At 39.8% G+C, this 26,913-nt stretch overlaps 2 protein-coding genes across 3 annotated transcripts in view; both read right to left on the bottom strand.

Moving 5' to 3' along the window:
• The window catches only part of STPG4 (sperm-tail PG-rich repeat containing 4), a 39,511-nt gene extending 35,381 nt beyond the window's left edge, over window positions 1-4,130 (bottom strand). The window contains exons 1-3 of the mRNA XM_025868747.2: window positions 3,845-4,130; window positions 1,887-1,946; window positions 348-605 (exon numbers count right to left, since the gene is read on the bottom strand). Of these exons, the coding sequence (XP_025724532.1) occupies window positions 348-605; window positions 1,887-1,946; window positions 3,845-3,925 (399 nt within the window). The 5' untranslated portion in view covers window positions 3,926-4,130. The remainder of the gene's footprint in view (window positions 1-347; window positions 606-1,886; window positions 1,947-3,844) is intronic.
• Window positions 4,131-7,517: 3,387 nt separating this feature from the next.
• CALM2 (calmodulin 2) lies at window positions 7,518-23,197 on the bottom strand. Of its 2 annotated transcripts, none has more exons than XM_025868872.2 (6): window positions 23,180-23,197; window positions 16,703-16,733; window positions 9,787-9,930; window positions 9,585-9,691; window positions 8,981-9,116; window positions 7,518-8,166 (listed from the first exon to the last, which is right to left on the bottom strand). In XM_025868872.2, the coding sequence occupies exons 1-6, from the start codon at window positions 23,180-23,182 to the stop codon at window positions 8,138-8,140; spliced, it is 450 nt and encodes a 149-aa protein (XP_025724657.1). In that variant the 5' UTR covers window positions 23,183-23,197; the 3' UTR covers window positions 7,518-8,137. The 2 variants fall into 2 exon arrangements, with proteins under 2 accessions (XP_025724657.1, XP_073753850.1); XM_073897749.1 differs by lacking the exon at window positions 23,180-23,197 and adding an exon at window positions 22,916-22,990.
• Between the last annotated feature and the right edge of the window lie 3,716 nt (window positions 23,198-26,913).

The following is a 26,913-nucleotide window of genomic DNA, read 5'->3' as shown; positions in this document are numbered from 1 at the left end:
CTGGAAAAATGTTCGCTTTAAAAGAAGAGGGTACACTGTATAAACTGCTTGAGGGGACCGAAGTATGGCCCAATCACAGATAAGATTCCAGAAGCTCCCCAAGTCTGGGGAATCCTGCCAAGAGTGCCTGGAGAGGTACTCTCCTTAGGTTAAGGAGGTCTCACAAGGGAAAATCCTGCTGGACCTACTTGCAAATCAGGCAGACTTTGTTTGATTGCTACAGGCAATAAGGCGTCGAAAGGTTTTCAATTTCTCCTGGGGAAGATGCACTCAAAGTACACAGGGTATTTTCCTCAGGGGCTCTTGGAAGCATTCCCACAAAAACCCAGCTGCTAGTAGCACTTTACCTGATCTTTGAAAACCAGCGTGCTGGGGCTTGACCGCGGTTTGTCTCTAAATGAGTAAGTGGCCATTTGCTTCTTAAGTAAGTCTAAGAAGTCAGGAGGCGCATATAGGGGAAGGTCATTTAGTACCGGATCGTTTCTTTGCACAAGAGGTGGTTTTTTCCTTCCTTCGTTTTTAAAATTGTAGGTTGGTATCACTGGATTTAATAAGGATTCTTCAATGAAAGTTTTCAAGTGGTAAGTGCCAGGGATAGGAGTGTTCTGTGGAAAATTGACATCATTTTTCAGATCAGTGTGCAAACTGGTAACATCTCCTAAAGCATCATTCTTAGAAGGTCACTCTTAAGGAGGATTTCCTTCTGTTTTAAGGTTTAATAAAATTTTATCGGGGTGCCTGGGTGGCTCAGTTGTTGAGCGTCTGCCTTCGGCTCAGGTCATGATTCCAGGTCCTGGGATCGAGCCCCGCATCGGGCTCCCTGCTCGGCGGGGAGCCTGCTTCTCCCTCTCCCACTCCCCCTGCGTGTGTTCCCTCTCTCGCTGTGTCTCTCTCTGTCAAATAAATAAATAAAATCTTTAAAAAAATAAAAATAAAATAAAATTTTATCAAATATAGTAAACACTCCTGACAGAACAATATTTCAAGAGAATCATGATTATTTCCTTTCTGAGACAACTATGGCAAATGGGTTGCGGCCATGGTTGGAAGTTTTGACTTTTTAAAAGGTAACTTCAGAGATACTAAAACTTGAGATGCAGTTGGACCTATAAATGTCAGGTCTCTCTTGAGACCACTCAGGACAGTTTCTTGACTAAAAAAAAAGTTAGCCTACTTCTGCTGGGTAGATACTACACTACATTTCTCTCTAGCCCTCAAATAAGCAACTAAAAAATAAGAACATGAGGCTGAGGATGAACTGGCAGAGCATGTGGTCTCCAGCCCAATAGGAGGTTTGGTTCTTTCAAATCACAACCACAGTGTGGCTGAATGGCCAGACCTGAAAGTTTAGTCACTGCTGCTTTTGTGGCCGAATTTCCAGTGAGCACCCGGCTTGGTTCCACCATTAAAATTCCATTTCAAGAAGGCTTTGGCCCATGGGCCCCTCTATTATTGAAGGGTGTGGACAGAAAATATTTCTACAGTATAGAAATGATGTCTCTTGAATGGGGATCTTCTGGTCATTTTTTCTTCATTACCACCTTGCTTTCCTACATTGACCATGTTAACAGAACTTATCACAAGCTCTATGCCGTCTAGGATACAAACTGAAACCCAAACTCCTTTTATAGAATGGAGGCATTTTCTTCTGTAATCTCACCGAGGTCATAAGCTATATTGACCTTATCTAGATATCCTGTAAAGCATCTAGATTCGTAGAGTTGTTTTAGTTTGTACTGCATCTAAAATTTAATGATACTAAAATTATAAACAGGAAATGAGGTCCACTGTTTTCTTACAATTGTTAGTGACTTAAAAGGTAAGGGTGATTAAAATATCAATGGAAACATGAATCTCTTGAATAGGAAGAGTAAAAACATACATACTGTTAATGCTACTCTCCACCATCCTTCTCTTTCAACAGATGATGTCTTTCGGGTTGGTTTCTATTAACAAACATAAAATGTGCTTATTCATTTGAGAGGTGATCCCTGGAAGTTAAATATATTTTATAAAACATTTGCTTGAAGAAATCAATACCTGTATCAAATCGGTCAGCCTGAATTAAAATAAAAGCTACATAATGATAAATTTTGCCTGACTTATTTCCTTAAATTGCTATTTTATGACTTGAAGTGCTTCTAAATTCCCATCTAAATTCCCTTTGGAAAAATGAGAGTAATAAACATCCTCGTTTCACAAGAGATGTCATAAGGAAAATTAGATGTCACAAAATTTGGTGTTCCTAGGAAGGACAGAGTGTATTATAATAATTGTATTATAATACAATCCAAAATTGTATTATAATAGATTTATGGTTTAGGTGCTGTGCTGGGAATTCAAGGTAGAAGTCATCAAATTAATGTGATATTGGGATGCAAATCCCAGTGATATGGCAAATGTTGAAAACTGCCCTTTCCTGTTTTTGTCCATACTATTATGTATCATACAAATATGATACAGCTAGTTCTCTCAGCTTGTCCAGCCAGCTGTTACACTAAAGAGGCAGAACAACAGAGGAGCCAGGCGGACTGGGGCTTGAACCCCAGCTCTGACACTTACTAACTAGGAGCACTACATAAGTTACTTAATCCTTATGAGCCTGAACTCCCTCCTAGGAGTATAAAAATAAGGCATAACAAGGCTGGCATGAGAATAAGCCATTATACATTTAAAGACTTGTACCCACAACCAGGGCCCAATAAACGGTAGCTTATTTTTAACACCTCACCTGCCAAGTTAAAAAGCAGATGATTTTGGTATTCCTTAGTTTCCACGGACGCTCTTGGTTTCCACAGTGAGTACCCTATACCCATTTATTATTATCCCACATTTGTTTCAGCCTCACCACCAACAGAACACGGTTGTTTAGTTTTTTCCTTTTGTGCTACTTTGACTAGGTGAAGTCATTAAAACATTGAATTGTACTTCCATTTTTAATGCTTTTGTTACTACTACAAAATATAGGTTATTTCAAGCAACAGTGCATTAGAAATAAACTAATCAGTAAAACTGATACAATTCATTCTTCCTCTTAGCAACTTCTATCCACTCTACTTATGAGTAGAGCTTTAGTTTTACTATGAAATGTGCATTTCTCCAAAAAAAAAAAAACACAGTTTCATACACATTGCTAAGTCTGAATTTCTTCCCGTACGTTCCCTTTATTAGATTTATGTTGAATCTTCTCTGTTGCACATTTATAGTCACAGAAATCAAACTTTCTCAGGCAGGTCAAGGCAAGTCTCCCACCTCTACCTAGGACCAGGAAAATCCAAGTGGGAAGAAGGGAGAAGTAAACACTGTACTTCTAAAGGAAGGCGATTGGCAGCCGCTTAAGGTGGCGATCTAAACTCCACCCACCTATCACTTCAAATTCATTTTAGGGGTGAATCACTTTACGAAAGATAGACTAAACATCCTTCGCCCAAATATATTTAAAAACTAAACGAAGGTAGTTTAAGATATTTTATAAATACTAAAATAAGAGGCAGGGGCAAAAACATGTGCCTTCGACTAAGGAAAAACCTATCCTCTCGGCAAAGGGGGAAATCAAAGCAGTTGCCCTGCGCAGATGGTAGTACGGAAGAAGGAAAGAAAATACAGAAAATAAAGGACGAATGGAAGGATGAGGGAGAGCAAAGGAAGAGGAAATAAAACCAAGTAGACTCAGATAAAGATCAGGACGACTGGACTGCAGGGTGGGTAGGAGGGCAGGGAGAGGTGCGAAGAGCAAACCAAGGGGTACGAAGTCCCAGTGTTAGAGAGAAGTGGGAGTTCGGCCAGGGAAGCCCGGGGCGCGGGATAGCAGTGGGTAGTGGGAGCCAGGGGAGGGTGTTTGTACCGAGGAGGTGACTACCAAACTGCCAGGTCCCAGGTCTTCCCTTAGGGAATTGGAGGTGATGGCGATGACTGGCTGGTCCATTGCGGCCTCCTCGCTCCCTCAGCCTGGGATGGCGTCTGGTTGCCAGGAGGCGCCTGGGGCCCGCGGGCTGCCGAGCGTGCGCAGGGAACACGCCCACTTGGTGTCCGGTGGTGCGGGCAGGGAGGCGGGCGCGCGGACGCCCCGCGCCACGCCTCGCGCACAGGAAATCGTCAGGCGCCATCACGCACACTTGCGGTGAGAAATCTAGGGCTCTGGAGGCGCGGCGGAGCCCTGGGTGGGTAGCTGCCACAAGGGAGGCTCCCAAAAGACGGTTTGTGGGAGGCTGAGCGCACCATAATCCCCACCGGCCTTTTCGAAGTTGCCCCCACTCCACTCCCCCAAGCAGGTAGACAGTTTGCTTCGTAGGCATACTTGGCTTTAGCGCCAAAAATCAGCCTTAGCACCCACTTTCTAAGATGGTTTCTAAGCTCCTCCGGAGGGAAATTTTGGGGGTGTCTCTTCTGCCTCTGATTTTAGGAGTGAGCACTAGACACAGTGGGCTTCCCTAGCTAAAATGCTATTCCCTTCTTCGACAGCCTAGCAAACCTCAAGAGTCAATCAACTCCTCTGAGAAGTCCTCCTTGGCCTAATCTCTTGTCGCCCTAAGGACCCTGTGCCTATCTTTATGGGAGGATTCACTTTGACAAATCATTTCTGCCCTAATTCTTAAACACGTCCCAAACACAGGTTTTTGTCTTAATTCTGAGTCTTCTGAACACGGGAGAGATTAAAATATTCGAATAAATGACCAGTTTAGACGATGGACTAGCACAGTGCTTTTCAAAAATTAATGTACAGGGCGCGCCTGGGTTGGCTCAGTTGGTTAAGCGACTGCCTTCGGCTCAGGCACAGGTCATGATCCTGGAGTCCCGGGATCCAGTCCCGCATCGGGCTCCCTGCTCAGCGGGGGGTCTGCTTCTCCCTCTGACCCTCTTCCCTCTCGTGCTTTCTCTCAAATAAATAAAATCTTAAAAAAAAATTAATGTACATACAAAACATTTGGGGATCTTAATGAAAATACAGATTCGGATTCTGAGGCAGGGCCTAAGATTCTGTAGGTGATTTTCTGAATAGTGAGAGACTAGAAGACTCCATTTCTCTTAATGGGATTCTAAATTTAACATAGGCTTTAAAAAAAAAAAATAGGAGGGGAAAAAAAAAACCAGACACCAAGTTTGAAATCACAACTGAAATTATAAGGCCAAGAGGCTAATAACCAGAGTTTTCACAAATGTAAGAGATTCAATCAAGTCCATCACTGTTCCTCATTTCACTTTCTTATTTTGGCTGAGCCTGTAAAAGTGGCTCAGCCGACTAGGGACTGGTACTCTAGAGACTAAAGGAATATGAAAGGTACAGAGAAGTCTAGAAACCCATACAAGGTGTGAAATAGAAAGAACATCTAGATGAGAAAATAGTTTTTTGAGTATCTCAAAAATAGAAACAGCACAGGTCAATGACTTCAAGGACTTTACCAGTAAGACAAAGCATGTAGGATAAACAAAATGTCCTCTTAAGAAAACACAGTCTTGTACAGTCTCACTGAGAAAAATTTAAGATTTATTTTCAGGTTATCATTAACAGCAGTTTTAAAAGGCGGGGTAAAAGGGGGGGATAGGCATTTCTCTCTCGCACTACACTAAGTAGAGGCCAACAGTGCCTTTCTAGGCATCAGATCTTTAATAAAAATCTGTAAAATACATCCTAAAATATGGATTATTTTTAACTGCAGTGATAATTTTTGTTAGAATTATGAGAGCAAACATGCTACAGACAGTACTGAGGTAAGAATTATCAATTACCACAATCCTGCTAAAACAAAACAGGCAATATGGTTAAGATGTGAAGATAGGACTAGTCCTGAGTTCCAGTTAAGACTGTTGTAAGTAGAATTGAGGTAAGAATCCAGCTCAGTATATGCCCAATATGACCAGTTAAATTATATAAAACTCCTCTATACACTTCAGGGGTGCCTGTGTGTGGTGCAGTCGGTTAAGCATCTGACTCTTGGTTTCAGCTCAGGTTGTGATCTCAGGGTCATGAGATGGAGCCAAGTCTGGCTCCATGCTCAGCAAGGACTCTGCTTGAGTTTCTCTTTCCATCTTCTTCTGCCCCTCCTCCCCCAACTGCCCCACTCTCTAAAAAATAAATATTAAAAAAAAAAACCTGTATCCTTCAATTTCCTATAAAATCAAAATAATGCCAACTTTGTGACTTTTGTGAATATAAAAATCAGCAATTAATGTGAGATACAAAAGCACCCCCAAAATAGTGTGCCCCCTTTCACCTTAACTCAAACTTGAAAATGTAGGAATCGGAAGAACTACCAAAGTGGTGAAGACAGACTAATTCCCTTATATTACAGAGTCATAACTGGCTTAACAGCATAGTAACATCAACTGAACACTTATTGCAAATGCCAAGGACTATGCTAAGTGCTTTACCTTCACTATTTTAAAAGCCAAGCTGGTAAATCATACCCATTTTGCAGGTAACATAACTGAAGCTTAAGGTAGTATTGACCTCTTTAAGTTTATCCACAGCAGTGATCTGAGCACTGCTGAAATAAAACTCCAAAGCCCATGTTTAATACACTGCAGACTATTGTGCCTCAATAGCCAGACACATTTATCTTCTCCCACCAAATATCTTGCTGGCCGCCTTCCTTTTGACTAAACAGTTACATGTAATGAAGGTCTTCCTATTTAATTGACTGCCTGCCTAATATGTACTAATATAATACCCCACTAGGATTATCAATGCCTGTAACTTCCCTTTAAAACCTATTTCTCTTGTTCTTCAATAACCATTCAGTTTTTTATTTTCTGGTAGAAGAACAATGGTATTAAAATAGTCCAAGATGGGCAGTAACCTGCCAAATGGATTGCTCCATGGAAAGATAAACCCTGTGGCTACAATAATCAGGTAACAATTACACTTAATGTTTTAATCTTGGCTCTCGTTTGCTATGGAATCTTTCATTAAGTATTTAAAAGGTAGCTACAAAACAAAAAAATCAGATAACCACTTTTTGAGTAGCTTAAAATTATAGAGAAAGCAATGGTTTAGAAGCAAGGAAAAACTAAAACAAGGTTTAGTTACTGCCAATCCAATCCTAAAGATACCTTTTTTTTATAAAGCATGCCCTGGATACGCAGAACTGAAAATTCTCCCTCGCTTTATGAAAAAGGAAAAAGCATTATGAATAAAACATTAGCAAATAGAAGAAAAAACATAACGACACCCCCTGCCTTTGGATTGTTTGTAACAGAAATATTTCTAAAAATCATTGCCTGGCTAAAGTTAATATGGACAAATGGACATGCCAAAGTTGAAAAATATGTAAAAAAGACTGGAAACAATAAACACCTACATTATGTCACCTCCCATGCTAGCTAAGAACATTATAAAAGGTTTAATCTTTCACTTAAACCTTTTGAAGGAAGTATAATTTAAAAACTAAACACAATCTAGGTAGTAAAACAGTAACAAAAACTTATCTAAATTACACCAAGTAAAAACCACCCCCGTATTTGATTCTCAGAATTGAATTGTTCGACCTCAAGTTAATTAAAGGACTCAGATTCAGAGCAACAGTTGGGTAAATTGTAATTTTTTTATTGGAAAACAAATATACAACTTGGAATGGATTTGAGGCAAATTGTGCCATAAGCAGATTTTCTTTAAGTGGCTAAACAAAGTTTAAAAAGCAAGTAACAATAAAAGAAAATGTTTCTGGTATAGGACCAGCAGTACAAAAAAATAGTGTACGAGTACCTGGATAATACACCCGTTTTGCAATAGTGCAACTTTTAAGTACATATTGTTGACTGTCCATAGTCCACGCAGAGTTACAACTCCACACTTCAACAACAACATGCTGACAGTTCCTAAAGAAAACTACTTAAAAAAAAGGCATAACCCAGATGTTCCCTCATTTGACCAACTCCATCTAAGTTTGGATGTGCAGAAGGGCTTAGATATATCCAGAGTAAGCCACATGCAACATGTTACTTGATCAATTTTCTAAAATAAGGTTTCAGGACAATGACAGTAAGATAAGGGAAGAAAACATGGAGGAATGAAGTCCTAATTACTATACATGCATATTTTTTGACAGCAGGGGGGAACCTTTTACAGATAAGTTACAAACAAAGAAAAGGCAAATAAACAATTTTGTACAAGAAATTTAACACATTCTGTACAATGTCTTCACTTTGCTGTCATCATTTGTACAAACTCTGAAAAAGAAGAAGTACACAAAAAGTTGTGTCAATGGCAAAAGACTGACAAAACCAATCACATTACTCAATCTCTGAGCAGTCTCCAATTCCCTTTTCTTTCCTCAAAAATTCACAGTACAAAGGAATGCTAGTTTAGGCTAGAGTTGTCAAGTTTTGTCAAGGCTGGAACTTCATAAACCAAAATTATTGAGGATTATTAATCAATAAACCAAATTAATGCTTTAGACAAGCTATTATAAATAGAAGCATTTTTGCTCTTTAGTATAACATGGTAATTTTGCAGTCAAATGCTCTACCACTGAGCTATACCCCCTACATGATAATTTTGAATTGAAGCATAAGCAAACAGTTTCAGACTAAAGCTAATTAGAGGAATAATACATCCAATGAAGGAAGGAAAATCACCTTACTTTCACTCTGAGGATCCTGAAATAAGTTTAAAGCTTTTCAAATTGTTCCACAATCATTATAAAAAGACTGTTTTAGCACAGTCTCGAGTACAGTGCTTCTCAAACTTTAATGTGTATATGAAATTGTCCAGCAATCTTGTTAAAATGAAGAGATTCTACGTATATGGAAGGATCTGACAGTAAACAGTTCTAAAAAGTTCTCAGGTGATTGTGATTTTGCCTAGTCTGTAGAAAATACTCTGAATAGGAAAAGGTTTGTAAATATAAAAACTGTTTTAGCATCTTCATTTGGCGCGGGGAGGGGGGTGGGGGGGAGGAGTCACTAATTTTGACCTATGAGATATACAACAAATACCTATAACTTAAAATCAAAGCACAGAATGATGTACTGAAAGATTTACCTTCATAGTTTACTTGACCATCACCATCAATATCTGCTTCCCTGATCATTTCATCAACCTCTTCATCTGTTAACTTCTCTCCCAGGTTTGTCATCACATGGCGAAGCTCTGCTGCACTAATATAGCCATTACCATCCTAGAAAAAAATTTAGTAAGGTATCTAAGTAAAATTAGAGACTCAGAGTTGGAATGAAAGTTTAGTAAGTTTACACTAAACTTCACATTAGGGAGAAAAATATACTTTAGAAATATATACCAACCAAAAACAATCTATAGTTGACCAATAAATTGTCACGGAGAACAAAGCAGGATATCATACATTAAAATCACTATTTCTGGGGCGCCTGGGTGGCTCAGTTAAGCGTCTGCCTTCGGCTCAGGTCATGATCCCAGGGTCCTGGGATGGAGCCCCAGGTCTGGCTCCCTGCTCAGCGGGAAGTCTGCTTCTCTCACTGCCCCTCCCCCCTGCTCATACGCTCATGCTCTCTCAAATAAAATCTTAAAGAAATAAAATAAAATCTGTTTCCTAGTTCTAAAGTCAGTGATGCCTCCTTTGCCAAGATTCATCCTCAAAATTTAACAAATCCAATCCGTGAATATCTACCTTATCAAACACACGGAATGCTTCTCTAATTTCTTCTTCACTGTCTGTGTCTTTCATTTTTCTTGCCATCATTGTCAGAAATTCCGGGAAGTCAATTGTGCCATTACCTGAAATAGTTTGTTTAGTTGAAATAGTACTAAAGAATTTAAATGCCCCCCCTTTCAATTCCCCCTCCCCAGACCCCCAATTTAAAAAAACTTACCATCAGCATCTACTTCATTAATCATGTCCTGTAACTCTGCTTCTGTGGGATTTTGCCCAAGAGACCTCATTACAGTTCCCAATTCCTTTGTTGTTATAGTTCCATCACCATCCTTGTCAAATAGTGAAAAAGCTTCTTTGAATTCTGTTTTAAAAAAGAGAGACCACAATCCAAACATATAGGTTAACAACAAAAAGTAACCTCCTAAATGACATGTATTAATCAACTCTTAAAGCAAAGGTATATATGGAGGTAACACCTGAAATCAGCTTTTGATTCCTCAAGAATTAGGTGGGGAAATCTTGTGATATTTCAAACATCTTTAGCTAATCATATCAATATATACTTATATTGACCTATCAGCAAGTTTTTTCACCTAAAATCTTACAAAAAACTCCAATATCTACAGCAGATAAAAGTCAAAATTATTCTAGGTTGAAGGAGGTAAAGAATCAAAGCCCCAAATGAGTGGCTTCTCTATTTTCTATTAAAGCTCAGAATATAAAAATAAGACTGCTGGTACCCAACATATGTTTCTATAACAACTATATGCATTATATTCAGAGTAATCCTCGAAAGTTAAAATTAAGTCTCTTTAAAACCTACTAATTTAAGGGGCACCCGGGTGGCTCAGTTGGTTACAGGTCTGCCTTCAGCTCAGGTCATAACAACAGATGTTGGGCTCCCTACTCAACAGGGAGTCTGCTTCTCCCACTCCCTCTGCTCGAGCTCTCTCTCTTGTTCACTCTCTCGCAAATAAAATCTTTAAAAAAAAAACCTACTAATTTAAGAACAACAACAAACCCTCTAAACTTCAGAACAATATGCAATAGGCCAGTTTCCTTTTCTGAGATATAAGGAACTATCACCAAAAATCTATGATATTAACAATGGGAAGATCAAGATATGAATGGCCAGTTTTAGCTAAGTATTTTATCACTGAAGATAATTTAGACCTTTCTTTAGAATATTATTACCTAACAACTTAAAAATCATCTTGTGAAATTATGTTCCTTTTAACTCACCACTAGATTACATGGAAAGCTGTTGAAGCAACCATCTAGAATACCTGGCTTCCCCATTTATTTCATAAACTAAAACAGAGATTAAATTTCGTAGTGCAATGTCATATAAATGAACTAATAACAAAAAGGCAGTATTTTCTGGTAGGGTACTTTTTAAAAGCTATCAGACTCTCTTCGCAAGCAAATCCAAAAGCAGTTCCAAAGTTCATAGGGCTAAGTTCCCTCAACATATCTATACATTTGAAAATACATACCTGACATGTTTAAGAAAGTTTGCTTCCTCTTACATAGTCCAAGGCTATTTATTCCCCCCTGCCTTTCTATCCTTGCTCCAATTTATACATCCCAGTTTCAATCCATCATAATCTCTTCTCTGGACTCAACTACTCTTCCACTGATTCGCCATTAACATATATCATGTCTCTTAGCTCAAAACGAAATTCAAACCTTCTGTTTTCTCTTACATGCCTGCCCTTATCTCCCCCCAAATCTTGGGAAGCACCATTACTCATATCCCTTTCTTCTACCAATCCACTATTAAAATTACTTCCAGCTCCAACGCATCAGTTGAAAATGCCAAATTTACCAATAACGACCTAGTTGCCCAATAAAACAAGTGTAATTAAGTACGTGAGGCCATATAGCATAGAAACTAAAAGACTTTGGAACTCAACTGCTTGGGTTAAATAATCCCAGCTCTGCTACTTACTAGTAATGCAACCTAGGCAAGTTAAGTTACTAAACCTTTTCCACCTCAGCTTCCTCATTTTTGTTAAATAGAAATAACTATCTACCTAAGTTTATGAACTTCATTAATTAGTAAGCATAAAGCACTTAGAACTATATCTGGAAAGTAGTTAAGTGTCAAGAAAAAGATGATCTCATTTTCCTGCAGCATCCAAAACTACACTGAGAAACTCTAAACTTCCTTTGGGTTTCACAACAGTACCTCAGTTTCCCTACCTTACACTGCCAAAGGCTCCTGCTCCTATTTATCTCTCACATGTAATGTGACCAATTTTCTTATCCCCTTTCCTCTTTTTGACCATTTCATCTATGCCTACTCATAATGAAGGCTTCTTTAGTCTACTCATTTCTCTCAACATAATGCAGTAGTTCCCCACCCTTATCCACGGTTTCGCTTTCTGCCGTTTCAGTTACCCATAGTCAACTGCAGTCCGGAAAGCAGAGGATCCTTCCGGAAAGCAGAGGATCCTTCCGGCATACCATCAGGTCAATGGCAGCCTAACACTACATCACAATGCCTACATCATTCACCTCACTTCATCTCATCACATAGGCATTTTACCATCTCACATCATCACAAAAAGGGCGAGTACAGTGTATGATGAAAGATCACACTCATACAACTTACATTACGGTATATTGTTACAATTATTATGTTATTGTTGTTCATCTCTTACTGCACCTAACTCATAAATTAAACTGTATCACATGTATGTGTGTATAGGAAAAACCAGAGTTTGGTACTGTCAGTGATTTCCGGCATCCACTGGGGTCTTAGAATGTATCCTTCCCACCACAGGTAAGGAGGGGGCTACTGTACCTTTATTTCTGACTTCCTACAGGACATGTCCCCTGGGCTGACCCCAAGCAAGACTTAGAAAAATCAATTCTATATTCCCCAGCAACCCTAGGATTCCTAACGCAAGCAAAAGACACTTCAACTCTTTCCTTATCAAATCTGTCAACAAGTCCTTTTGAATTCTCCCATTTCAATACTGCCTAATTCTTTTTTCATCTCTACAAGCAGTATCTTGTTTCATGGCCCCGTCATCTTTTGCCTAGACTATTACGATAGCCTTCTAACTGGGTTCTTTATTTAAAATTACCCACACAACTACCCGGGTCATATTACCTTTTTAGATTACCACATTACTTTCTTCTCTTTAAAATCTATTAGCTACTTACCTTTTAGACCAGGTTATCACTGACTAGTTGGTAGTTTACTACATTCAGTATTAACATAGTTCCATTTCATTTAAAATTGTTTTCAGAGAACTCCCCCAGTATCACAAGCTTAGTAGCAAACTACTGATTGATTTTATGAAATTAGCCTATAGTAGACTAACTAGATTGACTCAATGACAAAAACAGATCAATAAACCCCACAAATAGAATGTGATGAAGACATTTCCATTTTACTCAGGGTTGTTTTTTTTTTTTTTTTAAACAGGATGTAGAGATACTGTCTAGAAATGCATAAACTATTAGGGTTTGAACACATGGCATTTATCACCTAATAACTTAGGCTACAAGAAAATTAAAGCTCTTAGAAACATGATTTTGTTTACATTACATTTGCTGCTATAATACTTAGCTACAGGTATTAACAATAGCATTCTGTGCAAAGGTTTCCAATGTGTAACTAACTATAATCATTTTACTGTATGACTTAATTATTAAGATGTATAGTAAGTTTATATGTGTGTTCTTAATTTCAAGTTTTAAAATATATTAACTTTTTTAAAAAAATAGGCTCCACATCCAGCATGGGGCCCAACACAGGGCTTGAACTCAACCCTGAGAGATCAAGACCTGAGCTGAAATCAAGAGTCGGATGCTTAACCAACTGAGCTACCCAGGTGCCCCTAAAGTACATTAACTTTAAAATGCTTGCTGGAGGGGCACCTGGGTGGCTCAGTCATTAAGCGTCTGCCCAGGGTCCTGGGATCGAGTCCCGCTTTGGGCTCCCTGCTTGGCGGGAAGCCTGCTACTCTCCCTCTCCCACTCCCCCTGCTTGTGTTCCTTCTCTCGCTGTGTCTCTGTCAAAATACGTAAAATCTTAAAAATAAAATAAAATACTTGCTGGAGTAAGTGAAAAACAGAAAATAAGACCATATCTATGCTATAACTATCAGTTTATGGATACAAGAAAGGAACAAATGGCAAGATTTATTCCAAATTTTTATTTATATTTTTACACTAGAGCCAGAAATACCTATAAAACTCCTTGAAATAAAAATAAACTCAAAAGTACCATTTAAATTCACCTGCCCTTACAGCTCACTACCTTACTTTATAACTAGTATAATCTTTATGTATAGAAGCAGGCCATTCTAAACTGTAATTCCCAGGAATGACTTGAATCAAATGCCTGTTTACCAACTTCCATTTATTTAGAAAATTCTAACTGAATAATCTCTTAAAGGGCATGTATCAGACTTTTGTTGGCACTATGTAAACTGAGTAAGCTTACTTTCTTTCATCAAATTAAGTTTTACCCCTACACTGACCTTTAAAAAAGAAAAATTCTTGTAGGATTTTCCTATTAGTACCTGAAGTGTCAAATGCCAACTAATGACATCATGGCAGAATCATCAACAAAATTAACTAGTTAGTGATGTCACAATGAACACTTCTAGATTGCTCTTTAAGCCTAGGTAATGTAAACAATTCTAGTAACTTCATCTAAACATGCTTCTTCTGGACCAACTTATTTGCTGTTAGTAGACTTTCTAAACAAATTCTGAAGTAGTAATGATTATCATATAAAGTTAAAATAGCTTAAAAAGAACCTTAGTATATTCAATGTTGATTTACGGACAGAGTTTGTAAACATTTTTTTGGTAAAGACTCTAAGATGTTACTGATTTCCACCAATTACAATTTATCAGGATAAAGAAAATAATTTGTTTCCACCTCAAAGGTTGACATTGAAACATAATCAAATTTAGAAGGAAGGGATTTTGGAAGGAGGCAGAATAATTCTTAGGATAGGGTAGGTAGCATTCTGGAACATTTTTTGTTGTCACACACTCCGAAAAGAAGTGTATCCATTCTTGAGTCCTTACTATGTGGGAGTCACAGGGGATACAAGAGGCAACTAAAAGGTCCCCGATCTCACAGGGTTTTACTTTAGCAGTATAAAAGCTTTGACTCCTTTAAAGGTTCACTAAAACCTGGGGTACAAGGAATGGTTTTAAAAGCCTAAGAAAATGCAGGGTAGGGAGAGAATCTAGAATAGATTTTCTCCCATCCCCACTGGAAATTTAATTATATGATGAAAGCCAACAAAAAGACTGAATTTATCTTAAAGTAAATGTTCCAGTGAACTACTAGGTAGTATTCTTTATGAAAATCCTATCAGTCTTTGAAGATTGATCCTCTTGTATTTAAAAGACACACACTGTCTTCTTTAATAGTTGTATGTGTGTTTGGATCAGTATGAGCATCAACTATGTGATAGATACCTTAAATACATTTTCTACCTTAAAGTGAAAATGCCGTGCTGTGTACAGCAGGGACAACTACCTGACTGGGAATACCAAGAAATTAAAGGTAGAGAGGAAGGCCAAATGTATTAGAGAAGTTAAGAGTTTAAGGTTGGATATATGAATTAGCCTGTCACTTCCTAAGAATACATTATTTAAAAACAAAACAAAACTTTCCTAGAATAATTTACATTTCATGGATACACTTAAAATAGTATAAATGAACAAAGAAACTAGTTCCAAAGCGCTGCTTGATTACTTCAACACTCAGTACATCCAATTTATCAAACCTAGAAAGCAAATCCCGGATTTAAGTCAAATTCACACAGTAAGTAAAAATAAAACCTGCTTACATTTGGTCCTTCATGTTAATAGCTTCCTCCTTTATATAGTCCTATCAAGTACTATTTGTGATGAGTATCTGAGATTAATGATTTCTGGGTCCCCCAAATTTACGTGGAGAGGGGGGCTTACTTTAAATGGGCTATATATAGCTGAGTTCCAACTGGGCTTCTCAGTTTTCTCTAGCATTAAAAAAAAAAAAAAAAAAAGCTTTAGTGCTTTTGAACGCTTCAAACTTCTTGCCTGCCAGGAAAACTATGGTAGTTAAAACTGCTTGATGCTTGTGTTAATAAAAGCCTAAAGAGGGACGCCTGGGTGGCTCAGTTGGTTAAGCAGCTGCCTTCTGCTCAGGTCATAATCCCAGGGTCCTGGGATCAAGTCCCGTTGTCAGGCTCCCTGCTCAGCGGGGAGCCTGCTTCTCCCTCTGCACTCCTCCTGCTTGTGCTCTTTCTCTCTGACAAATAAATGAAATCTTTAAAAAAAAAAAAAAAAGCCTAAAAAGAGTAAAGAGTCTGAAAAGCATCTCAACACTACAATGAACTAAAAAAGAAAAAAAATCCTTTAGCAGGTTTCCCCAACATTTTGAAGTTAACCAGCCATCTCAAAGTGTTAGAATAAAATCAAAAGTACCGATGTTTAATGTTATAGCATAAAGACAACATGACATCAAGTTTTACGTAACAATTTCACATATTTCCATGACATACCAAAGAAAACAAAATTTAAAAAGCTCATTTCAACAGCTGTCACTACTGTTCCTTAAGACAAAATTCAACTTACTACACATTTAGAAAATAGAATTTTAACTTTTGGATCTAAGTTTTTCTCTAGAGATAATAGTTATTCCTGGACTGATTCTACATGAAATTCTAAGGTTAAAATATTAGCTACTTTAAACTGGGGCAAATTCAGTGTTCCTTTCTGATTTAACATTTCCAGTTACCTATTAATTACCACCTGGCTCTTTTTTCTTGTGAAGAGTAATCTGAAGTTGCAGTGTTAAAAACTGCCCAGAATTCATGTTTTAAAGATAATCTTCAAGAAAAACAAAGACCACCACCACCAAGTTCCAAAGTACACCCCCACATAGCCTAAAAACTTGCCTTTCATTACAGTTAGCCCCATACATCTCTCACAGGCAAGCGTACCTTCTCATTTGCCAAGCAGGTTCAATTACTGTATTACATTACACCATCTGTTACTATCTACTACATAGATCAAAGTCAATTCTTTCATATAGGTATCTTAGTATGAGGTTGGCTACTCAATTTATAATAAAATCCAATGGGTATCGTTTAGCAAAGTATTTCTTACCTGCAATCTGCTCTTCAGTCAGTTGGTCAGCCTATAAACAGATCAGAGATAGGTAAGTGACTTCAGAGTATGTAGAGCAGCAGTTAAACTAAAGAACCAAGTTTAAAAACTTTCAGGGTTCACCTTGTACCATAAACTACATGTAGTGAACACTCCTTAGTATGAGCAACAAACATAGGTAGAAAATGAATACGTTTTAAGGTACAAAATGCATATTAAGTAGGTAGGTTTATCTTCAAAGCTAAGCAGTCTTGACCAAGATTAATACTTAAACCCCAAGTATTATTTCAGAATACATATGAAAGTCTCAATTTCACACAAATTGAAAAAAAAAAAGCAATTTGGCATACTAAAAAATTTAAAGGAAGTTGTTATTCTTCTAAAGCAGAGGGAATCCAACAAAAACATTGTTTCCTTTCTCAAAGTTAAGATACCTAAACTTAAGCTCACCTCTTCTGATAAATAAAAACCAATACTATTATCAGAAATCTCCACTGAACTAAAATAATGTCCAAAGACTAGATTCAAAATTACTTCTATAAATGGTTAAACACATCATTTGGACATGAAAATGATTTTCCAAACCTAAAACAAACAAAAAAACCCCACAACACTAAGCAAAAATCCCATCTATTATAAAGATAAAAATCCAAGCTGTCCCGGTTGGGGCAACATGAAAGCTACCAGTTTTTACTACTCCTCAGGCAAATGCAAAGAATCCAGATTCTCAACATTTGAACTACATTATTTATTGTTAAGTCAAGCCATTCATTTTCTCTTCACTTTTGAAATCCCAATGTGCACCTAAGGTTTTTGATGTTTTTAGCATACAAAGAGAGTCACTATTTTTGCTAAAAAAAAAAAAAAAAAAAGGCCAGGCATTTGCTAAAGGCCTTTATAGATATTGTTTTATTCAGTCTTCACACTGACCCTCTAATGATATTATTATCCCTTATCTTACACATAGGGAAAGAGGTTCAGGTTGAATTTCAGGGAGGAGTACAAAATTCGTAACTAGTGGAGTCAGAATTAAACACAAAGGTGTTAGATGTATTCACTGCCTGTTAAGTTTTAAATGCAGAGTACCATAATATACAATAAACACATCTGCAAAATACCGAGACTTTTTCTTCATGTGGCCTTCATCTTTGGACATTTCACCACTTACCAGTACATAAACCCATGAAGCAACTGCTTATGTGGTACTAGCACTAATCAGACCCAGCCCTCTAATATTCTTACCTATATGGAATCAAGCATTCTGTGATTAATCCATTCATTTATCAGTATGAAAGAATAAACACTGGTTTCATTCTTTTTAAAGAATACCTTAATGAAAAATAATAGCATAATATTTCTCTAGGGGACAGCATGAGAAAATTTGGGAAGGAACCCAGAAAGCATAAGTTTCTTTCTCTGCTCAACAATTTTGACTTGACCTTGATGCAAACTCAACTTGCTTCTATTTTAGGGAAAAAAAAAAAAGCAAAAGGCCTGGTAACTTAAAATTGAAGAGGCAATAATTAAGTTCCAATGCAGGAGTTAAAAAAAAAAAAAAAGATCAACTTTTATCCTTCCACACCCCAATCCTCCATCTGATATAAAATCAGTCATCCTCTGTTTTCCCTAAGGAGTAAGATTCAAAACACGGTAAATCCATTGACTTGATAATACTTTGTTAGAGGCTATAAAGGATTTACTTCCACTCTGATTCCATTTTGCAGGACTTCCATCATTTCTGAAAAAAGGGCAACACGGCAGAGTGGGGGAAAAAGCACAGTGTTTTGAGTCATTGCTGGACATACTAGTATCCTAGCTCTGTCACTTAAAGAGCCATGTGACCTTGGACATGTTACTCAACCGTTCATAGTCCATTTCATCCATACAATATTAATACCTACCTTACAAGGTTATTGCACAGAGCGAGAAGCTATGTAAAGGGCCAACCCAAAGAGTTCAGTGATAATTATTTTATATATATTAACTCATCAAAGACCCTGTAATGTTAAATATGAACCTGACTAGTTCAACTTCCACAGAGCAAATATGCATGGCATCACCACCTCTTGCTTCAGAGAGTAGCAGGGCCACATTAAAGCCCTCAAAGAGACTGTTATTATAGGCAGGCATTTTGAAGTTTATTTTCTTCCTGCTATACTTTGTCTTTTATCCTAGTCATCTGTATACCAGATCACTTCTTATGAAATACTTAAGGGGACCAAAATATACATATGCACATGTGTGCTTTTCTTGTCATATAATATGGAGATGCCTATTTTATTTTATTGTTTTAAAGATTTTATTTATTTGACAGAGAGACAGTGAGAGAGGGAACACAAGCAGAGGGAGTGGAAGAGGGAGAAGCAGGCTTCCCGCTGAACAGAGAGCCCGATGCGGGGCTCGATCCCAGGACCCGGGGATCATGACCTGAGCCCAAGGCAGACGCTTAGCGACTGAGCCACCCAGGCGCCCCATGGAGATGCCTATTTTAAACTTATCCTTTTTGGAAGTTATTAAGTTTAAAATGTATTACTGCTACATGGAAATTTCTTAATTTACCCTTCCCATTCATTTACAACGAAGCATTGCATAACATCGTCTAGTCTTTCCTAGATACAGAAAAGAAAATTAAACATCACGAATAAGTATTAACCATCTTAAAAAAAAAACAAACAGCAAACCTACGATTGTTCCATGTTATCTTTGATTTAAGCTGAGAAAATACATTTCCATAAACTGCAAGCACGAGGTGCAGCCCAGGGACAGATGTGGCAGGTGAAAATCAGTTTAGGACTAAAGACTTAGTTAAGCTGAATGTATGGAAGGCACAGTATTGTGAAAGCTGAAGGAATGATTGCTTTGACCAGGAAGGGAAACAGTGTTGTTCTCTCAACAGGGAGGGGCAGGGGTGGATTTTGGGAAGGTGCATTTATACTAAAGCTAAGAAGAAGGAAGGAAGAAAAGGATGTTAGCTATAAAGCAAAACTTTAAAATTATCCAATTTTGCTTGGAAAGTCAAAATTTAATGGCCCCACACCATCTCGTCCAGCTCTCCCAACTCTAGGCAGACAGTCTTAGAAAAATTCACAAAGGAGGGGTGCCTGGGTAGCCCAGTCGGTTAAGTGATGACTCTTGATTTCAGCTCAGGTCATGATCTCAGGGTTGTGATCAAGCCCCACCTACCCGCTGGGCCTGGAGACTGCTTAAGAATCTCTCCCCTCGCCCTCTGCCCCTCCCCCACCTCCCCAAAAATAAAATTCACAAAAGAGCTTCAAGGAACGAACTATCAAACAGAATGCTAAGTTACTCACATAGCCTTAAAAATGCTCCTCGATTTTGTTACGTTTCAAGAAACTTAAAGAAGTTTTTGTATTTACTACTAATCCAAAGTTCAAGGTTTTAAAATAAACTTTACCAGCAGCATTCAGATTAAGGCCTACAAAAACAAAAACACACCACTCCCTAGCACTCTAATTTGTAAGCCTTTTCCAACTACATGCAAATAAATTTGGTTCTTCTTTCTATGGAGAGTGCCATTTTCTTAGAACTAGAAGAATTATACTTTTGGGAAAACTCAAGCTCATTAACATGTGTGTTTATCTCAGTAAAGAATAATCCACTAGAGAGATGACTGTTCTTACTCCTTTATTTCTACAACAATTGATAGAATTCCTCCTCCTGTTCATCACTTCAGAGAAAGCTTCCGGGCATTAGTATACTCCCAAATTTCACACCAGACCTACTGAACTAGAATCTGCATTTTAAAGATTTGTAAACACTGAGAAACATTAATCTAGACTAATGTGTGACCTGAAAAGTGAATGCATTACGTACCTATCAAACACTTCCTAAACGGCATTCAAAAGTAGATATGGATACTCCTGGACTTTATCTAGTGAATGGCAGTTTAAAAATAATCCAAAATTCTTATCTGAATAAATGTATGAATCCACAGGTTTAAAATGGAACACAAACTTCTAGCTTTCATTCATTCCTCTTCATTCCAAGTTCTATTTAGATACTACAAAGCATTAAGTAAAATTTTTTCACAGTTTCAGAAGTCAGGATATTTGTTTCACCTATATTAAAAGCAGTCTTTAGATTATTTCAGAATTAACAGTTACCTTAATTCTACAGAACAGCACTTATTATATAGCATCTCTGACCAAAAGAGAAACCATTATAATGGACAAATTACTTCACAGAAATTAGGACTATCACTAAAGGCCTACTATGATCACTGTACCTAAATCTAGAACTTTCTATGTATTTTTAATAGGGCCATAGCGAAGTTCCTCAGTGTAACACACACTGATCTACTTGCAATTTGATACAATAATGATTATTCAGACAAGCACAAAACTTCCTACCTCTTCATATCTCTTATCACCTGGGCCCCAAGTCTTCTTAAAGCAATCCCTGGCTCTTTCAATGCGCGCATAAACACTACATGTAAACCCAAGAGCTATGTGAGCAATCTTAATCCCCTTCCACACAAACTCTTAACTCTTTAAACCTGATAAGTCCTAATTTTAAATCTCCAGGTCTTGTAACTATGAAGTTTACCTTAAGACAACGTCCATGTCCAAGTTAATTTTACGTAACAATGACTGTCAAATTGAACAAACTAACTGAAAACCCCCAACCCCCAAAGCACCAATGATGCAAACAGTAACTACAAAAGCTTATCACTGGCACAGGACCATGAAAGTGTAGATACAAACTGTATGCATCACTAAGAAAATCTATCCAAGTTCCTGACTCAAGTATCAGACTGATTAGGTAAAAACTGTACCATTCATTTTTTAAAAATTTACTGCGCAATTTAGAACCTTGATTACATGCATATAATGTACACCTTGTTTCATCTAAAAGTAAATTCAACTAGTATGGCAAATTCAGAATAAAATAATTTAAAATATCAAAATAGAAGGAGTGCATCAAACTTAAGTGAACACTAGTTTTATCCAAGGTGAACTCCTCTCCCCACACCCATAGAGGCTGCAGGTTTCAGTTGGCAAGGATTCCCAACTCCTGTTTAAGATGTCACCTTGCCTTCTGGACACACCCATCGCTGTAACCACTTGGCAGACGAAAACACAAAGTAGGTATTGCAAATTACCGCCCTCATTAGTTTTTTTTTAAACAGGAAAAAAACAGGGGTTCCGGTCTCAAGTGACAGGGAAATGCTTTTTAAAATTCCCTGTTCCCGGTATACTTTTCTATCACTACAGTACTTGACAGCCATTACTATATAAAAGAATTGAACTGTACGTTACCATGGTCTGGCATTTTCTGTACGGAAATACGACTCATTTTCAAGGGAGTTGGAGCAGGGGCAATGCTGTGATGATGGTTCTTTTAACATTAGGAGTGCACGTGAGTACTTAAGAATAGGATATAGACACTGGCCCTTTTCAAATGTTACGGCAGGATAAAAGCGACTTCCACAACAGAACGTCAGTCACCCCAAAGCTTGCTTTCAATAGGTGACTAGAAAAAGCCTTTCAGACCCAAGCTGGAGCTGACGACTTTCTCAAACAAGATGCGCACTCTGAGGGTGCGCCAAAGTTCCAAAGACAAAGCCACTTAATTTTTTTTTTTTTTTTTTAATGTCCAGCCTGGGTGGACCCAGGGCCCCAAATGGAGTGGAAAGATCAGGATCCACCGAGCTTCCTTCTCGCCACCGGAAGGGGATGGGAAACTGCCGAAGTCGTCCTCCCCCACCCATTCCCAACCGGCCAGCCCCGCAGCTTGGCGGGCCGCCGAGACCTCCGCAGCCCTGCAGGTGCCAGCGCAGCAGCTGGAGCGCGAGCCTAGCCGAGCGGGCGGCGGCCGCGGCCCCGCCCCCCGCCCCCCCGGCCGCTCCCCGCGCCGCGCGGGCTCGGCCCACACAGCGCACCGCGCCTGCTCGCGCGCCCCCCGCCCCCCCCCGCACCCGGCACGCGGGGGATGCGGGCTAACGGCGGCACTGGCGCTCGCCCCGGGCCTCGCGCTCCCTCCCGCCCCCTCGGCGCATGGCGGCCGCAAGCGGACAAAGGCGCTTCCTGGCGCCAGCACTAATCGTCCGTTGGGCTTTTGAATCCGGCCCCGGGACTGACCTTTCGAGATGCCCGACCCGTGGCTTTTGCCCTCCCGCTCTCCCCCGCCCTTCCACTCTCTCGTCTCCACCATGTGCTGGGCTGCCCCCCACCCCGGACCCATCAACCTCACCCAGCCAAGCCCCTGAGGAGCTTCAGCGCCTCGTAGGCAATGCTCCGGCTCCCGAAACATTGGGGAACTCCTCCCTGAGGAGAATGAGGATGGGGGAGCACCTGCGACGCAACCGCCGCGGTGCCCCCAGTCTCTTTCGCACCATCCCTCTGGCGAAGACCACTCCTAAAGGATGTGGGGGAGCAGCGTTCCCTTTCTTTAACAAATTTGCTTCAGCTTCGTCCCCCCTCAGGCCAAGCGCCGGCAGCTTAGCGACGCACTCACCATGCTGCAAGTGCTACCGGTTTCCAAGAAGCGACCACACAACCACTCAGCTCGCTCGCCCCACTCGGACTAATTCTCCTCCTCCGCCCCCAGCGCCTCATAAACACCTCCCTCCGCCAGATCCCTCCGCCGCACGCCAGATAACGGAACATCGCAAACGAGTCCCGGCCAACCCCCTCCTCTCTAACTCTTCTCGGGACTCCTTTATCCACTGTTATTTACTCGACGGGGCAAGAGATAAAGGAAAGTAGGCGAACGAATGACGTAAGTGGGTTTCACTCCCCAGCGAGCCCGTTTAAAGGCCCGGGAGTCGCGCCTGAGGGGGCGCTACTTTGCGGCGCGGAGGAGAATCACTGTGGCGACTCGCACCCGATGATCGTTGAACCGGCCTCTGATTGGCTGGTTCGTACCTGCAATGCGTCACTCGGGCTCGCAGCCGCCGCCGGGACGCGGTGCGGCTTCTGCCGTTGCTGGTGTGGCCGCGCTGTCCTGGCAACTGCGCCAGGCGGCGGAGTCTCTTCCCTTGCGCTTGGCTGGAGAATCTTCCTCCTCCACCCATCCTTCCTCCCACACTCATACACTTTCCCGCCCCTTGTGCGGGGGTAAGCGAAAACACCTTAGGCAGATAGATTGACGCCAGAAGACCCCGCGCTCAGCCTGTCGGCCTTCTGGAGGCCACACATTTTCCATTTTACTCCGTCACAAAACCAATAAAAATCTAGGTAAGGATAAATGCAGTTGCTTAGCTGAGAGACGAATCCGAAAGGGCCTTCCGTTTATACTTGCCATTCTCGTTTCTTACCAGGGGTAATTTCCCAGAAAAGTCGCCCAGAAACCACGGTATCCGAAATTCAGTGGAATTAGTCACCCCCAACAGCGTTTTGATATTGTGGAATAACAGGGTCCTGGTTTGGAGTCAGACCTGTGTTGGTTGGTGCACTTTCTTAGATGTGTGACCTTGGATGAGTCATTTCATCTTTAGCCTCGTTTATAAAATGGAGTAATGGGGCGCCTGGGTGGCTCAGTCGTTAAGCGTCTGCCTTCGGCTCAGGTCATGATTCCCAGGGTCCTGGGATCGAGCCTCGCATCGGGCTCCCTGCTCCATGGGAGGCCTGCTTCTCCCTCTCCCATTCTCCCTGCTTGTGTTCCCTCTCTCGCTGTGCCTCTCTCTGTCAAAAAAATAAAATCTTTAAAAAAATAAATAAAATGGAGTAATAATACTTCTCTGAAAAGGTTATTGTAAGGGTTAGAATAATATAAAGATTAGAGTTAATGTAAAATGTTAAAGTATCTGGCACAAGGTAAGCACCCAACAAGTGGTCGCTGTAATATACCTTCCCCTCAGAACAAATTTGCCCTTTTGGATCTCTAACCTCTCAGATTTAAGTGGACATTTTAAAAAACATGTTTAAGAGTTGGCTCCGTGGAACTGGAACCCTTGTGCATTGTTGGCGGGAATGTAAAATGGTACCGCCACTGTGGAAAACAGTATAGCAGTTCCTTTAAAAATTAAAAGAGAATTACCATATGATCCAATAATTCCACTTCTAGGTATGTACCCAGAAGAACTGAAAGCAAGATCTTAATAATGGTATGCCCATATTCAAGGCAGCATTATTCGCTATAGCTAAAACTTGGAAGCAACCCAAGTGTTCATCAGTAAATAAATGGATGAGCAAAATGTGGCATGTAAGTACGTCAGAATATTATTCAGCCTCAAAAAGGAAATACTACAACATGCTGCAACATGGATGAACCTTGAGGACATCATGTTGTAAGTGAAATAAGCTAGTCACAAAAAGATACTGTATGATTCCATTTATATGAAGTACTCAGAGTAGTCAAAATCAGAGACAGATAGTAGTTTACCAGGGGCTTACCAGTAGATTGTTAGATAGTGGTTACCAGGGCCTGGGACAGGGGGAATGGGGAGTTACTGTTTAGTGGGTATGGAGTTTCAGAGCTACAAATGAAAAGAGTTATGAGATGATGATGTTTGCACAACATTATGAATGTATTTAATACCACTGAACTGTACACTTAAAAATGATTAAGATGGTCAATTTTATGTGTATTTTATCACACACACACATTTTTTTAATTAGCTCATTGGTCCCACCCCAAAAAAGCAAGGGTACGCAGCTTGTGAACACCTCCTGTGTGAATTTGATTTGACTACAATGTAATTGTTACCCAGAGTGGGGGGGTTACAAGGCGCGGAGGTTCCCAAAAGGATTTCTAAAAAAGATAACTCCTAAACTGAGTCTGATATGATAAATGGCCTAGGCAGCAAGCAACAGGCAAAGAGGAAGACAGAAGCAAGTTCTAGATGAAAGAAAGAACAGAGCAGAGGCCCAAGACATGCGATTGCATGTCATGATGGAGGAGCTGCCAGCAGAGAGTTGCTGGGAAGTTAGAAAGGAACTAGGGTTATATGCTCCAACTGCAGTTCCTCAAGAAGGTTGTTGGTAGAGCTGTTGTCCAGAAAGAATCATCTTAGGCCACAGTAAGCCTAAATTTCCCAGTAAAAAGCATAGGAGTGTGGACCCTTGAAACCTAAGTGAGCAGCATTTTTAGCAGGCCAAGGTGAAATCTTGCCTACTTGGTTGCCCAGCAAGACCAAGATGTTCTGTAACTGCTATCTGCACATACTTGGAAAGCTTCAGTGGAATTTAACCTCTTTTAGCCTATTTAGACATTTCTTCATACCATCGAAAGTATTTCCTAGGCCAGGGACGGATCCTCTTTCTTTCAGTCATGCAAATCAGACATAAAGTAAGTGCTCTTTTGGGCGCCTGGGTGGCTCAGTTGGTTAAGCGACTGCCTTCGGCTCAGGTCGTGATCCTGAAGTCCCTGGATCGAGTCCCGCATCGGGCTCCCTGCTCAGCAGGGAGTCTGCTTCTCCCTCTGACCCTCCCCCCTCTCATGTGCTCTCTCTCTCAAATAAATAAATAAAATCTTTCAAAAAAAATAATAAAGTGGTCTTTCAATTAGTGTTGGCAGCACTGTGACCTTCCTTTCAAGTGAATGACTCTTCAGTGAAAACTCAGGACCCCTGTGCTTCTATTGTCCTTGCTAATGTAGTGATGTAATGAGGTGGGATCGGAGGAGGTAATTAGCTTTATCCCACAAATGAAATACCATAGACAATGTTACTTAAAAGTCGGTACCTCTGCTTCGGAATCTGAGCTGGAGACAAGAGCCCTAAGGCCACAGTTCCACTAGTTTGTGTTCTGGTAGCTCCCAACTCTTTCCAGGGTATTCCTCAGAAATTTGTCTCTGACTCCTCCTCATATGGAAGAGCCATCAACAATCTTTTCTCTCAGTCACTAAAAATATTCTCTCTTCACACAGTACCCCATAAGTATGCGTGATTTTACATATGAAAGTTTTAATGATAGGAAATTGAATGACAAAATGAATGAATAATCACCTCTTCTAGAAAATGAATTTTTAAGAGGATTGATGTGTAATGTATAACAAGCACAAGCTTAAGTCTAACATACAGGTGCATGCTTAGCATTGTATGTATTGAATCAATAAGCTTTTAAACAAATACTTGATAATGAAATATACCTGTTATAGAGACTACAGGAAAGTTCTTGGTTTCTTAGGCTCAATTTCAGTAAGGCCTCTCTTGCCGAAACTTCCTTGCTGACCTCTCCAAGAACGAAAATGAGAAAAAAGTCAAGACTTACATTTAAAGCCATTGTGGTTTATGTGTATTTGAGACT

Source organism: Callorhinus ursinus, unplaced genomic scaffold (genome assembly GCF_003265705.2).
Source record: "Callorhinus ursinus isolate GAN/ISIS: 27379988/994484 unplaced genomic scaffold, GSC_fseal_2.0 scaffold10, whole genome shotgun sequence".
In the NCBI taxonomy this organism is placed as follows: domain Eukaryota; kingdom Metazoa; phylum Chordata; class Mammalia; order Carnivora; family Otariidae; genus Callorhinus; species Callorhinus ursinus.
This window is presented reverse-complemented; position numbering and strand designations above follow the sequence as displayed.